The 15272-nt window shown below is 37.0% G+C and overlaps 1 protein-coding gene across 4 annotated transcripts; it reads right to left on the bottom strand.

Moving 5' to 3' along the window:
• Positions 1 to 1447: 1447 nt before the first annotated feature.
• On the bottom strand, positions 1448 to 14279 carry LOC135441141 (dual specificity protein phosphatase 13B). Of its 4 annotated transcripts, none has more exons than XM_064700623.1 (7): positions 14047 to 14278; positions 13575 to 13790; positions 6214 to 6273; positions 3868 to 4037; positions 3667 to 3795; positions 3141 to 3265; positions 1448 to 3076 (listed from the first exon to the last, which is right to left on the bottom strand). In XM_064700623.1, exons 2-7 carry the CDS (start codon positions 13590 to 13592, stop codon positions 2871 to 2873), a joined length of 708 nt encoding a protein of 235 aa, XP_064556693.1. In that variant the 5' UTR covers positions 13593 to 13790; positions 14047 to 14278; the 3' UTR covers positions 1448 to 2870. The 4 variants fall into 4 exon arrangements, with proteins under 4 accessions (XP_064556693.1, XP_064556694.1, XP_064556695.1 ...); XM_064700624.1 differs by having other exon boundaries at positions 3141 to 3238; XM_064700625.1 differs by lacking the exon at positions 6214 to 6273 and having other exon boundaries at positions 14047 to 14279.
• Positions 14280 to 15272: the final 993 nt, after the last annotated feature.

Raw genomic sequence — 15272 nt, 5'->3', positions numbered from 1 at the left:
GTTGCAGGCGAAATTTCTCAAATTGCTGAAACATATATTCATTGATTTTTTATGTAGAGCTTTGAAAAAAGGTTTGAAGCAAATCGGATAAAACCTAAAACTACACCAAAAAAATCTTAGAATTTACTAGGGAATCTTTGATTTTGCAAAACACCCCTTAAAAGAATTTTAACAAAGATCTTTGAAAATGCCGAGGATGGTAAAAAAAAAGTTTCATGTGAACGTTTTTCGCGATTTTTCCTTACATGCGGGTGGAATTTCCCGGAGCCCCGTCTTAACGTGCACCGTTATCACATAAGGTAACTGAAAATTTCAGCTTCAATATAGTCAAAAAGTCAGTCAGTCAGGACAAGTAAATAAACATAATAACCTTTACAAATAATTTACCTTTTTTTAATGGACATAGGACATGGCTAGGCTGCAAATCAGGTTTACAACAAATCGATTTGACCATGAATCGATCCTTAAACCGGTTTAATTGGATAATTGCGCTCACAATAGTAGCAGTACTTCAAATCAGAATAGTGCACAAAATTCAATAAATAAATAACATAATTGATTAATTTTATGATAAGCTAGGTAGTTACATAGCAAACTGAAAGAACCTGAGCTTAAAGACGTGGAAAATCGGTTTCACGTAGCCAACTTTAAGCCAAGTTTGGCACCGTTAACCGAGCTACCAAAAATGTTTGTTGCGCTTGCTGCCTTGATGAGTAGACCATATAAAACATATATATATGTATATATATGTTTGGTCTAGTCGATTAGGTCATAGCGCTATTTATATGCTCGAACTTATAAACAATTTCTTATGCGACTAAAATCTGTTGTCATTATATAGGATAAAAATCGATTATACATTCTATATATCGATTATATTTTCTATATATCGATTATATATGATATATATCGATTATGTAGAATACATATCGATTGTATATATGCTATATATCGATTAATTATGATATGTATCAATGATATAGGTGATATATCAATTATATATGCTATATATCGATTATACATACTATATATCAATGATATATATGATACATATCAATTATATATGATGTATATCGATTATATATGATATATTTCGATTACATATGCTTTATATCGATTAAATGTGATACATATCGATTCAGCTTATTTGAATTAATACCACCTGCTTCCTTCAACTGATTAAAAAACGTATAAAGACAAAATTATATTAAATTTTTGACAGAGTTCACAAACGGTTTTTGAATAATGTCACAGAAATGTTATTATAATATTTTTCAAGTTCTTTTTTTTATTAATCACTTCTTAGAGTCTAGTTTAGTTTTATTATTTTTCATTATTATTATTTTTTTCGCTTTTATTATTTTGTTTTTTTTTCTGCTCATACATGTTCTAGAAAATATGAATTTGGTTGTTTTTTATACACTTTTGTGGAATTTTCTTCTTGTTGTGTTCCTTTTCGCTAGCTTTGCTATTTCATTGTACAATAGTTGAATATACGCATATATGTACAAACATATTAGTTTGTGTGTATATATCATTTCATATAGGGTGTGTATAACGCATGTTGTATATACTAATTATACATTACACAGATTTTTTATCAGTTTTTTATTTTTTATTTTGTTTTATTTTGTTAATTTTATACGCTTCTTGTGTTCTATACATTGTTCCATTTTGTGTTGTTTTATTTTGTTTTCGTTTAGGTTTTTTTTCAGCTTTTCTTATATGCCTAAGTGCATATACGCTTAAGAGTATATGCTTGTATGTGGGCTATATATGCAGGTAGGACATGAACCGTAAAATAACAAAGAGTTGCATACAAAAAATATCATAGGAATACATGTATATCAATATATGTGTATATGGTATAGGTAAGTATATATATTTAGTTTCCGTTCTACATACACGTCTATATATATGTATATCTGTGTATGTCTATATATATGCCTTGGTGTTCAGATGTCAGCTCGATCCTTGCAATTATTGTTTCACGCTGTGTTGTAGATCGTGGATCTATGCCTAGGTAGCTATGTGCGAGGGGTGTGCAGGTCTGTGTGTATGTGTGTGTGTGTAAGTAACTTGATACCCAGTAAATGGAAGTACGACCGAATATATATATGTATGTATGCATATAACGAGATGTCACGATAAGACAATTGATTTGAACAGCTTTTTATATCAGAAGACCAAGTTACCATTAAGTCGTTAGCTTTTTATCTTTATAAATAGTTTAGAACAACGCTTTCTCTCTGTGTGTGTGTGTGTGTGTGTGTGTGTGTGTGGAGTAGTAGTATATATACGGAACACCCATATCATAATGCGCCCCTTTTGGAATTCTGTCAAACTCTTATATATACCCATCAAAATATCTCTTTACGATTTTTTATGCATCTTCAAAATTTATATCATGATTTCGGCAACGCGTGTAAACGTTGCATTTGTGTGCTTGTCTGTGTGAGTGTGTTTTGTGTTTTGGCACACGTTTATACGTTGCGGACATATCATTATATTGAACCTTGTTTAAACATGACATACGGCTGTATACCGATTTCTTTATACTGATTGCTTAAACATGAAATACAGATTTAAACTCTTTTCTATACTTACACACAGTTCATATCATGATTTGAGCGTAGCGCATAAACGTTGCCTGTATATCTGTTTGTGTGTGTGTGTGTGTGTGTGTTTGTTTTTTTATAACTCTTAGCAATACAACAATTCTGTGTTTTTTGTTTTTCTTCAGCCCATCATCAGCATTCTTTCTGTCCTTATCCTATACATCTATATATATATGTATGTGTGTGTGTGTGTTATATATATATATAGATATATATATATATCTTTGGTTGTGTTGGGGTTTTGGTATTGCCTTAGTAGGGATAAAGATTCTTGCGCTTCAGCTCCATATCGAGATCGGCCAGCTGCTGCAGGAAGCCATCATTTGGTCGTATTTCACGGCGCATGCGCACCGTCCGTATCGCATCCACGGCGGACATTTTGCGGCAGATCATCAGATAGGCCAGCACGCAAGTGGCCGACCGGGACATGCCCACCAGGCAGTGCACCAGAATTTTGCCTAAAAATAATTATTGAATTGAAATTAATTGAAGAAAGTTGGTGATATAGAATTTTGTACTCACCGCCGCTGCTGATGGCGCTGTCTATGAATTTGGCTGCCACATAGAAGTAACGGGATATATCTGTCGTTGGGGCATCGATCATGGGGAAGCCCATATATCTAAAAATGCAATCCTTATGTTGGCGTCTGGACACACACACACACATAGATACAAATATGTTGCGAGTAGCACAACAAAATGGCCCACAGTGAGACATGACAATGCGTGGTTTGGGTGGTCAAATGTGTGTGGGTTGGTTGTGTGGATGGGTGTGTGGGTGGGTGTGTGGATGGGTGTGTGGGTGTGTGTTTGTGGGTGATCATGTGTATACATACATATATACAAACGATTGTGTGCGGTGGATGAAATAAAAAGAAAAGGAAATTTTTTGCATTTTTTTGTTTTGTTTGATCAAAATTTTGTTTGCGTTTTTGCGATAAACCAAAATGCCAGAATCGATATTGAGCAAATAAATCGATAAGTAATGTGCATGAGCAGCCCCCGCATTTTGATTATGAACTCGACGCCTTAACAACTCCACACTCACCTAATGCTGGGCATATCACGATAGTAACTGTGTCCCGTGTCCACCTGACCGTAGCGACAGCCCTCCGCGGCATTCAGCACATGCGTAATGCCCATCATTCGCAAATAGGTTTTGTTTTTGGCCGCCGCGCTGCGAAAGGCAAAACGAATCATATCGAGTATTAGCAAGGAATAGAGTTCAAGGAGTGCAGCAAGAACTCACGCATCGCCAATATAAATGCCCGGATAGACCTCATCACTGTCAACATCGTGTATGGCGCACTCGGCACGTCTCAGGCCGGGCAATGTCCGGCATGGGGCCATCGAATAGTGCAGTACACGCTGCAGCTGGCGTCCTGTGGTCTGTTCGGAGGTTTCCAGACGGCTGGGCGACTGCAAGCAAATAGTTATTAAGCAATTTGATTAACTCAATTTGTTCAACATCATTTTTGGAAGTTGTTGCATATATTTGTCATGCGCAAATTTGCATTTCTCAATATTAATATGATATGTTAGCTAGTTAATTGAGAGCTTTACTCGAACTGGGCTTAAGAAGTTAATGTGTGGCACATAAATTTTAGATAAACAACTCTGACATCTATCAGCGGAAGTTGCGCAAGATGTTACTTATCAATCAAATAGATAAATGTGGCTGAAGTCCAAAAGACTTTCCGAACTGAAGTACCCTTACAAAAAGTCTTCGAAGACCCGGAATTGAAAATTATATATATATTGTATATACCTATATACATACATATTTACCCTGCAACAGTCAAACTGAAGCCTAAATCGCATTATTTGGTAAAAGCAATTTGGTTCAAAAGATGTTTTTGCTTTTTGCAAAAATTATTGTTATACTTTTCAGCTTTAAACAAGCCACTAACAAAATGTTGGGTAAATTAATATATATAAAAATTAATCATTCTATTTATAACAAATAGAAGAGTTCTATTGAAGGCTTAAGGAAATTTGACCAGCCCAGATTCGACGCAAGCCCAGGCCTGGGCATGCAGTTGCATTAAATCGAATGCACAAACCCAAGCTTAAGTCTTGACTTGAACCATGAAATATTTACAAACCTAAGTTTAAATAGTAAATATTTTAAATTCTATTCTAAATAAAAAACGAGGTTACAAAACCAAACTGAAAAAAAATGTACATATAAAAATCAAAAACCTTTTAAAGCTAATGATTCACATTGGACATGGCTTGGAATTCCTGCATTTTAATGAATATTTAAGTCAGATATCAAAGGAACCTTAATAAATAAACATATTACATGAAGATCATTAAGCAAGCGACGCCCATATTTAATATTAACATACATATATGCCCAACATTATATTCGTAGTAAAGTGTTATAGAGCTGCGTTTTCTACAGAACAATTCTAGTAAAAATTAAATAACATTAATTAGCATGCATAGCACATGCACATTTATATTACTTTAAGTATTAGCAATTGTATTATTGATGATAGAAAGAATGATGAAAGAATGTTTGACTCGAGCCGACATCATTTAAGTCAATATGTCGAAGTTGGGTTGTTTTGTTCGCGAATTGCGCGCTGTTGAAATGTAAATTTGTGTAGATTTTGGCAAGTGGAAATTATTTATGGGCATCTTTTGTTTGCAAAAGCTCGGCCAGAAAATTTGATGGCAAAGGCGAAGGTCGCGCCTTTTCGCGTCCTTGTCTCGCCTGCTCGTTTGTCAATTGTCAGGGACAGTCGCCAAAGTCAATGGGAAAGTGAAACATTTTCTTTTTTTTGTATTTTCTTTCATCTATTTTCCTTTTTTTTCATTTTAGTTTTGCTTATCGGCTGTCTCTCCTTTGTCATAACATATTCAAATAAAATCAGCGACAGCGCGGCGCCGAGCAGAGCAGAGCTGGGGGATGGATGCGAGGTGGGCTTGGCTGGCTGGCTGGCAGGCGGGCGGGCAGAGCAGGGACGCAATGTTTGTTGTTGTTGTTTAAGAAGAAATATGTATATAGAAACTTTTACTTTTTGCCGCGGCATTCGACCCTGAGACCGCAGAACAGAAGCCAAAAGCAAAAGCCAAATCAGAGAGCAAAAGTTCTTTCACTTTTTCTATTCGATTTTGATCCATTGTGACTGATCTCTGGCATATGCACACACATACAAATACACGAACAAATTGACACGACACGACAATTTTTTGTAGACACACACAAACAAACATATCTATGTATATGCTTAGCTATACATTTGCATATCTCTGAAGCATATTTATACACAACATTAACATTTGATTCGTTTAGCCACAAGATTTATGCGAACAACAACTTTGAATCTATGGAACATTAAACTTATGTTAGATTTCGCCAAGGCTAAATGTCTTTTTTTTATTTTCATTTTTTTTTGTTTTGGATTAGCAGATTTTTGTTGCAAGCAGCAAATGCCTATTAATAAGCTTAAACTTTTGGCCATTTGAGCAAGGTTAGCATTAAGTTGGCTATAGCAGTGCTGTGTAACACGTTGTTTAACAGCACATAACGAACGAAATTGCACAACACTGGACGCATGCATTGTGCTTAGGAACCCAGACAAACCTGATAATAGTGCGGACTATATCTATCGCCAATGCTGCTGCTGTATCTGTCGGTGAGTAGCTGCAAAAAGTGTTCAAGATCAAGAGTACAAAATAATCAAAACAGTGTTGCAAAATGGCTAATGCAAGATAAGTGCACATACAGTGTGGACAACACGTAAATCTTAAATACCTTACAAACTAAGCACAGACTGGAGAGCAAAAACTGCCGGAAATGACGAATGGAGAGAAATGTTATCGAAAAATACTGATTTCTAAATGTTTATTAAAACTCACAACAATTTTCTTTGCCCAACGAAGTTTTAAAATATCTTTTTATAATTTTTTAATATGCGATTTAATCTTTTAAGGAAAATGAAGACTTAAAACTAAATTGCTTTAAAGTATATATTAATCAAATTTCAAAACAATATGTGTGTGATTGAGACTTCTAAATGATCTTTAGAGACATTGTAGTAGGATAAGGCAGCTTTACTGTGTTGCTAACTATGTCAATTCTAAGTAGGTATTGATAAGAAGATGAGAGTGATAGAAATAAGACGTTCATTTAAGCACTCAAAAAAGAAATAAAATAAATATATAATAAGAACTACTAAAACAAGAAGTTAGATTACAAATAATTCCACATAGCAAAATAATAATTTAAATTTAAAATAATTATATAAAATAAATAGAAAATATCTCTTTGAAATTGAATTTCATATATGTCAAATCATACGCTATTCCAAAAAGCTGCCTAGGCAACGAGCCTACGTCGAAGTCTAGTAATAGCTATATTTAGATCAATTCAATATATGCATATGATATAATATAGAAATATTCTTTGAGGCCAAATTGCAGGTGGCTGACAGCTCTAAAGGAGGGGGGCCTTGGGATATGAAGATGAGACAGAACCGAAGCATTTCGCCTTCAGGTGCACGAAAAAGGCGTTGGCGTCGTTGACGTTGGATTTTTTTTGATTTTTTTGGTCACTGTCGACGCCTTGACCTTGTTCCGCAAAACACAAACAAACAACAAGATGCTCACTCTAACCGCACATATATGTATGTATGTGTGTATACATGTGTGCGTGTGTGTGCGTGTGTCTAAAAATACACAGCACATGCATAAAATGCTGCGAAAAGCGCTGCTAAATGAAAATCGCTCAGCGAACAACATTTTCGACACATTCCTCGAACGGTTGGAAATATTTTCAAAAATCCACAAAATGTGCTTGTGTGTTGCCAATTCAGCTATTTTCTAGCTAAAACAGCTAGCTACATATACGATTGAGCAATTTTTAAGGGGAAATAGCTATTTTTGACAGCTTTTTATTGCCCACTTGTGCTCAGCTAGCTAATTCTGCTATTTTTAGCTGTTGCTAACACTGGATTCAGCTACTTTTTTGTAGCGGCACTTGACAACACTGTTCGAGGAGCGTTCAGTATGCTGATGTTGTCGACGATGCGTCATGGCGAACGATCAGCATTGGATGCCACCCGCATGTCGAGGCAATTTAGCTGGACTTAGTCTGTGATTAGATGTTAAATGGAACTTAATCATCAGCATTTCGCCGCCGAATCGAGTCACGTATATTTAGCATATCGTTGAGTATGTTATTTTGTGCATTTTTATTGGCACTTCGCCCCATGTCTATGCAAGGTGTCGCTCGATTTTGTCGCTTTTAATAGCCACAGTGCCAACGGACTGGCCCGCATAGACACCTTTATAAAGCCAGCTACTTGATTGTTGCCGCAGATACAGATACAACAGGCACACACGTGCATGGCCACATTGTTTGATCTATTAGTCAGTCGGCTCGTCTCCATTTCGTTGTGGTTATGTGTGTTTAGCCCATGTCTGACACCGTTCGACACCGAGCACTTCCTGCCAAATAACTAAACTGTGTCAGCTCAGCTCAGGCCAGGTCAAGCGTTTGACCAATCGACTAGCTGCAGCTGCAGCTGCAAACTGTTGCGACGCTCGCTCTCTGGAGGCCAACCAAATGCTGGCAACGTGGCGTATACGTGTCGCACACCCTTGTTGCGACCTGCCACTAGACACTGGCCTCATCAATACCATCCAATGATAGCCTTTTGGGGCGAATGACAGACTAAATGGCTAACATCGCTAAGATCATCAACCCTTCTACAGTGAAAGCTCTGCTAAAGGACAGGTCCCTTGGGTCCCTCCTTAAGCCAAGCAATTTCTCTTATGCCTTTCACATAAGCAAAAATCGCTTTTTCGAGTCACAAAAGTCTGCAACTTGTATACTCAAAAAATATCTTTCACAGTTTACATTAAACTTGTTTTTCGGATCTAGTTCATTTTGTCTAATTGACAATTGACAGAACCAAAAAAAAGCAGAAGCTTACAAAATGCATACAACTTATTTTTCTTAACTTATTCATAAATTCTCATCAACAGTTGTCAGGAGAAAACAAAATCAGAAACTGTCCATTTAAAAAACATCTTTTATAGTCTTTTAAAAATTCATGACTTGTTTTTTGGAACTAGTTCCATTTTTGAACCAGCTCAAACGAAAGAATGTTTTTCTATACGAACTACTAGTTTTGGCAAATTCATTTCATATATATTTAAATATTAAGTTATATTAATTGTATACAAATGTTCTTCGCATATAACACACTCAAGATTTTTTTTGAAATTTGATTACATTTTATACGGAATTTTCTGTTGTTACCCAATTAATTTTCCATAAATTTAAAAACTATTTTACGCATATAAAGTAATGTACACATTTCTATTTGTTGTTCATTCTATTTACTGTCGGCCTTATTTCACACAAGAGTGCAAATGAAAAATTCTCAAAATTGAATTTTAGCTGCCCAATAAGTGCGAAAAATCGCCAGGCATGCTGAAAACTATGGGCAAAACAACAGGGAAATAGAAAAACAATACGAATTGGAAGAATTAAGTATGTGTGAATTACGTTGGTCTAAAAGCTAAATATGAATGGATATGGAGATAATGTGTATGTAGAATTCGACGGAGGGGCACAGGAAAGGGTCTGCTAGGAATATGCATGCATATCGTCCAACAGTACGTATACGTATTCTGCAGCTCACAGCGCCAACACAGTGGGCCAAATTGAAAATTTTATGGACAAAATTGTATAGCCTAAACATGTGATACAGGTTTATTGGACTGTCTTCTGTTGCTATTTTTAAGACTCAACAAGATCGAAGTAAATATACATATATTTTGTGGCAGCAAGTGCCAGTCTGGCCCATAGTGCAGCGTCTAGGAACAAAAAGAGAAAAGGACAATCCGAATGCAATGACATGCAAGCTTGCAGACAAATTTATTGATTAAACAGCCCGCCAAAAAGACGATAAGTAATGGTAATAAATAAACAAAATTAAATAAATAGCAAGTAGAATTATTAAAGATCTTGCGACTTGGCGCTGAGATTGTTAATGCGCCTCAGCGCGGGCTTCACGTGCTAAGGGATGCGCAAACAAGTTGGCAGCTAAAATTTTTTTTTGTCGCATTTACTCAATGACTCAAGCAAAGAGCAAACGGGAAAAACAAAAACAAATGCGGAAAAGCAGAAAATCTGAAAGACTGCTTAATGAAAATTGCGCAAATTAAATGCGCAGTAGTTTTTAATTTGCCATTTAAGGTGTGCGGCACATTTGTTGTGTTGTGGATTCGAGGTGTGGGACAGCTCATCAAATTGTCTATTTATTGCTATACAAGTTGTTGTTGTTTTTTTTTCGATCTTGTTGCTGTATTTGTTAACAAGTAATGCATTAAATGCAATGCCCAAGGCTGATAGGGCGCCCAACATGGGGCGCGCTCGAAATGTGGTTTGAAATTGTTTTCGAAATATTGAATAGCTGAGCTAGCGATGAGCACGTGATACGCTCGTGAATGTAATAGTCGTGACTGGCTAAATAACAATAAAATTAGTTAATGTAAGCGACTGTGTTTTACACTATAATAGCTTTACACCATTTGCGGTTTGCTTGAAATAATAACCAATTACTTCAATTCAATCTTTGTATAACGAAATCTACTAAATATATACGATATTCGAGTATATATAAATGGGAATTGTACTGAAAAGATAGATTAGTATATTTGATACCATTTACATATCCAATATGAATTTGAGTACTATGAGTACTATGGCTATTTAATAAGAGTAGCTTATGAGTATTACGGAAATAAAAAGTATACTAATAATATAAATGTAAATGCATATTTCAGATAACTTTTGTATGTGTCTTAAGCCTTTGTGTGCTTATAGTACTACGAGTACTTGGGATTTACAGTGTGAGTAGCATATGAATACTACGAAAATAAAGAGTATATTAATAATAGACACGTTTAGGCTTATAGGTATATAATATATTTTGCATCCTTTGTGTGCTAAGACTACCATGAATTCTTTGAATATTTCATCGTTTGAGTACTTAGAGTACTATGAGTATCATACAAGTACCAAGGATATATGAAATATACTAACAATAGTTATGAATATGCTTATTATTAATATATTTTCTATGTGTTTTGAGCAGTTGTGTGCTTAAAGTACTACGAATACTTTGAATATTGCAGCATTTGACTGTTTAGAGTACTACAAGAACTTTGGATATTCACTGTGAGTAGGATATGAGTACTTGCCAGTATTACTTTTAAGACCTACACATATATATAAATACGCCACCATTGTTTGTGTATGTTCTAATCATTTAAGTATTTGAAGTACTATGCGTACTTTCAATATACAATGCGAGTAGCATGTGAGTACTATGGGAAAATACTTGTAGCAACTTGAATGAATACGGGTTACCTTTTAAAGCTGACTGTGTGCACAGTTCATGTCTAACTAACTCATTACATTTTTGGTGATAATTGTTTTTCTTTTTACTTTTATTTTTATTTTTCTATCATTATTTCTTAGACAATGGCATCGGCAACAACAATAGCGACAACAATTCGCTTTAAAGTGGCCGCTCGGCATTTTGCCTTTCGCTTTTGCTCAATGAGGCGCAACAGCTGCCAATCGACGACCGCTGGCGATGCTACACGCCCACAATGTGCGCCCACATAATTGTTAAGTGTGCGCCATCTATATATAGGCCATATATAGGCGTATACTCATATATAGAACATACACAGCACATCTAGCCACAACGGGCAGATGTACAACGCTCTATCGATCGTTCAATTAGCGCGCTCAGCGCCAACCTAACAACAACAATGGACAACAACGACAACAACAACGACAACAACAACACGGCAACAACAACACGACAACAACATTGACAGCCAACCGAGTGGCATTGACATTTCAGCTAAGCGATTGGGCTTTATATTTAATTTTTTTCTTTTTTTATTTTTTCCACATTTTTTCCCCTCTTTTTTTTATGCTGCACATTACACGGAAGCAGCGAGCGGCTGCCCAATTAAATGCACGCCCCTGAGGGGGGGTAGGGGAATGGGGAAGGGCTTCAATCGCTTCAATGGCTGCGCCCCACATTAGTCCCAGCAATCAGCCCAAAACGCAAATTCTATGCCAGCGCCCGCAATTCAATTAATTTTGCATTCAGCTGCTTTATTTTTCAAGTTCAATAGATGCGACTCCAAGTCGACGCCCAAATGCCAAACATTTGATTCACGCTATGTTCGAGTGTGTCACTGTGTGTATTTGTGTGTGTGTGCGTCTGTGTGTGTGTGTTTGGCGAGGCAGATTAGCCTTGAAGGCCCACCACATGGTCAGAGCAGCGGGTGTTACCGCTTTGGGGCATTTTACTGTAAAATTTTCGTTGATAATTAAGTTAATTGGCCCACGCGACGTATGAGTAATCTGCTTAGGCTTAACCCCACCCGTCTCTACACCCACCCACCCTTCAAAAGCCAATTACATATATCCGTTTGCGGGTCAGTCGACAAATGCAATACTCGTAATGCAGCTGACGCTTATGTCGTAGCCCCGATAAGTGCCAAAACGGCAAGTAACTGCAATGTGCCCCACATTGGGCGCCAAAAGAAGCAGGAGAATGAGCCCGGGTCTAAGTGAATGCACACACGAATATAGATCAAAAGCAAAGCTGATAAGTGTTACATTACATTCAATTAGGATAATGTATATTTGGAAAGCAGAAATAAAATTCAATGAGTGCGCCCAATTGAATACCTTTAATGAAATTTGAATTCCCAGTTTCAGTTTGCTTCATTTGCTAATATCAGCTGATTTTTAATAAATGACTCTTCAATTTGAAGAGCCTTTAGAAACTGGAGTGCTCTCAATTTAAACTGCTTATAAACATTGAGGGTAGACTAAATTAATTAAATTGGGATACGCTTGTCCCTTGAATATTGTATTTCAATTGTTTACTAAGGATGAATCTTCCCAACATTAACTAAACGTAGAGCTATGTTTGGTGGGTTATTTATTCGTAAATTAATCAGTTTAACTAATCGTATGCTACTTGTCTGACTTAAACAGCCAATTTAATTTCTCTGTTCTAACTGGACCCAACTTTAGACAGGGTTAAGTTGAAGTATTTTCACTCACGTATTAAAAATATGAATATATGAAATATGAGCTGCGAATGCAGCACGTTACAAAGGGATGTGCACGCCCCACGTTGGGCGCCACAGCGCAAATGATTGCAATTTTGCTGGGAAAACTTAATAAACAAAATTCCTACATGCAAATAAAACATAAAATGAAGTTTATAATAAATAGCGAGCTTTTGTGCGTTTTAAATTACGCGCCAATGCAGCGGAAATGTTTGCTAAACAGCTAACGACAGCAAATTATGGTTATTGTTGTGGGAGAACATACGAAAGTGTGTGTGGGTTTGTGAGTGGGTGTGCGAGTGGGTGTGTGAGTCGATGTGTGTGGGTGTGTACACCGAGCATTGTACAAAAGGCACTTGAACTTTGCTTTCGCCATAGAGCATTTGCATTTAGGAGGCCTTGTGTGCATGAATGGGTTAAGGGTTGCGGAGCACGTTGGATTGCTTGTTGTGTTTGTGTGTGTGTGTGCTAAGACTCTGTGCTGCAAGGTGGCTGTTGGCAGCTGCAAAATGGCACACACACCTACACCTACACCTACACACACACACAGGTGAAGGTGGCAAAGTGGGCTTGGCCTTTGCCTTTGTAATCTAATGTAGCCACAAATTGGGTCAGCCACATGAAGATGCGCTCAAGGTCAGCAGCGCCGTGATGAAAACAGCATCAACAGCATGGTCAGCTGCTAACCATCAGCTGCTCTAGCTGACAGTTGCCCAAAAGTGTGACCAGAGCACAGGACAAAGCTGGAGGGGACGAAACTAAGCTAAACTAAACCAGGAGCGAATGCACTTGGTGCTGTCATGAAGTTCATTTTGGGCCACTTACCGCATATCTCCATGACATCTTAATCAATTTCTGTGTGTGTGTGTGGGTGGGTGTTGTGTGTATGTGTTGTATGTGCTCGTGTGTGTGCTGGCTTCCTTATTAGCTGCCTCGTCGCGCTGCCTGCGCCTGCTCCTGTTCCTGCTCCTGTTCCTGCTGTTGCTCCTGGTCACGACGACACGTTCGTTGCTCCCGCTACGCGTTGCTGTGGCTACCTTCCTGTTTGTTTGTGTTCAGGTGTTGAGTAAATGCAAAATAATAGATGATAATCGTTAACTACAGTAGACACAACAATAACAACAACAACAACAGCAGCAGCAGCAACAGCTAGAAAAGTCGCTGTGCCAGAAAAAAAATTAGAAGTGTCTTGCACTTGTTTTGATTGGCAACAAATCTCAGTCAAAATTTTAGGCACACACTTGAAAAAAATAAATAAAATAGGGATAAAAAGTTTCCCAAATTTAGTTGAACGCACCTTTACAAAAAACACGTCTAGAATTTTATATATACATATATAAATGTATATATAAATGAAAATATATGTATGCAGCTGCTGTTTGGTTAAAAGATTCAATTTGAGAGATTTCTCAATAAATTTGTTATTGTTTTTATTTTAAATTTTTTCTTAGATTTTTTTTTTTATATATTTTTGCTTGAATTCTTTTTGGTTTGCAGCGCCCAGCTCTCGTTTATTTTTTTGCGTTCTGGCGACGTACTTTTTGCGACTGATTTGCGAAGCGGCTTTCGCTTTGGGGTTGGTTTTTGTAGGCGTCCAAAAGCTTCCGTTCGGGCCACCTCCGGCCCGAGTCGGTGACGTACACCACACGTTGAGCTTTTTCGCCGTCGTGTTGCCGCTCAGATTTGATTCTGTTGGTATGCCGCTGCACGTGGCGACGCTTACGGGGCCCTAGCCATATATCTACATACGTGGGCAGATATACATATATATATATGTATATATAATCGCCCACATGCAGATGAGAGTCGCCTACTTTCGCATATGCAAATAATTGTTGTGCAAGTATTTTTTGTAGAAATGTATTTATTTTGCTCATGAGAGGGAGAGAGCATCTCATCAGAGAGCGAGAGCGAGAGAGGGCGAGTGAAAAGCTTTTAGCAAGCTGCAGCCACAAACTTGGTCAACTGTGACGCGCACATTCAAGTTCCGCAACACGAATTCAAGATCAACCCATGAAATGATTCACAAATAAATCAACTTTAGAACATGCTCACATACATACATACATACGTATGTACATTCATGAAATATCTAACAAAGCTTCGCAATGAATGAATGTATTTGATTGAAAGCACTTATTGAGCGTATTTGTGGAAAATTATTGAGCGTACAATATATTCAATATTTTATATATGTATGTATATTTGTGTGTGTATGCATCGCTTAATTATTGCTGCTGCGTAAATAGAATCTGCGGAGCGAGAGAATAATTTAGGAAAAATAAAATAAAATATTAGCCGAATGAGTCATTTCAACTGCACAACTCATTCACAGTCATTCGTTAGGCTTTTGAGCTTATCGAATATCCTGTTCCGAGCATGCAATACGCAAGCTTTTCCGAATAATTTCTTTCATGTTACATAGAATTACTTAGAAATTGTATATTTGTAAGGGCAACAGCTTTTTGTTCAGAATAGTCAACATATTCTTGGAAGTCGCTCTTCAACTGAAAGTCAATATGT

This window comes from Drosophila montana, unplaced genomic scaffold (assembly GCF_035044405.1).
Source record: "Drosophila montana isolate Dmon_TW-CO22-7 unplaced genomic scaffold, ASM3504440v1 contig_1853_1, whole genome shotgun sequence".
NCBI lineage: Eukaryota > Metazoa > Arthropoda > Insecta > Diptera > Drosophilidae > Drosophila > Drosophila montana.
The sequence above is the reverse complement of the archived record's forward strand: the minus strand, read 5'-3'. Positions and strand labels throughout refer to the sequence as shown.

Bases quoted from the DNA above. Each gene is read 5' to 3' on its own strand.
- LOC135441141 (XM_064700623.1), bottom strand. The intron at 3,796-3,867 runs GTGAGTTCTTGC...TGCCTTTCGCAG, and splicing joins GGCATTTATATTGGCGATGC to CGCGGCGGCCAAAAACAAAA. The intron at 3,077-3,140 runs GTGAGTACAAAA...AATTATTTTTAG, and splicing joins CAGCGCCATCAGCAGCGGCG to GCAAAATTCTGGTGCACTGC.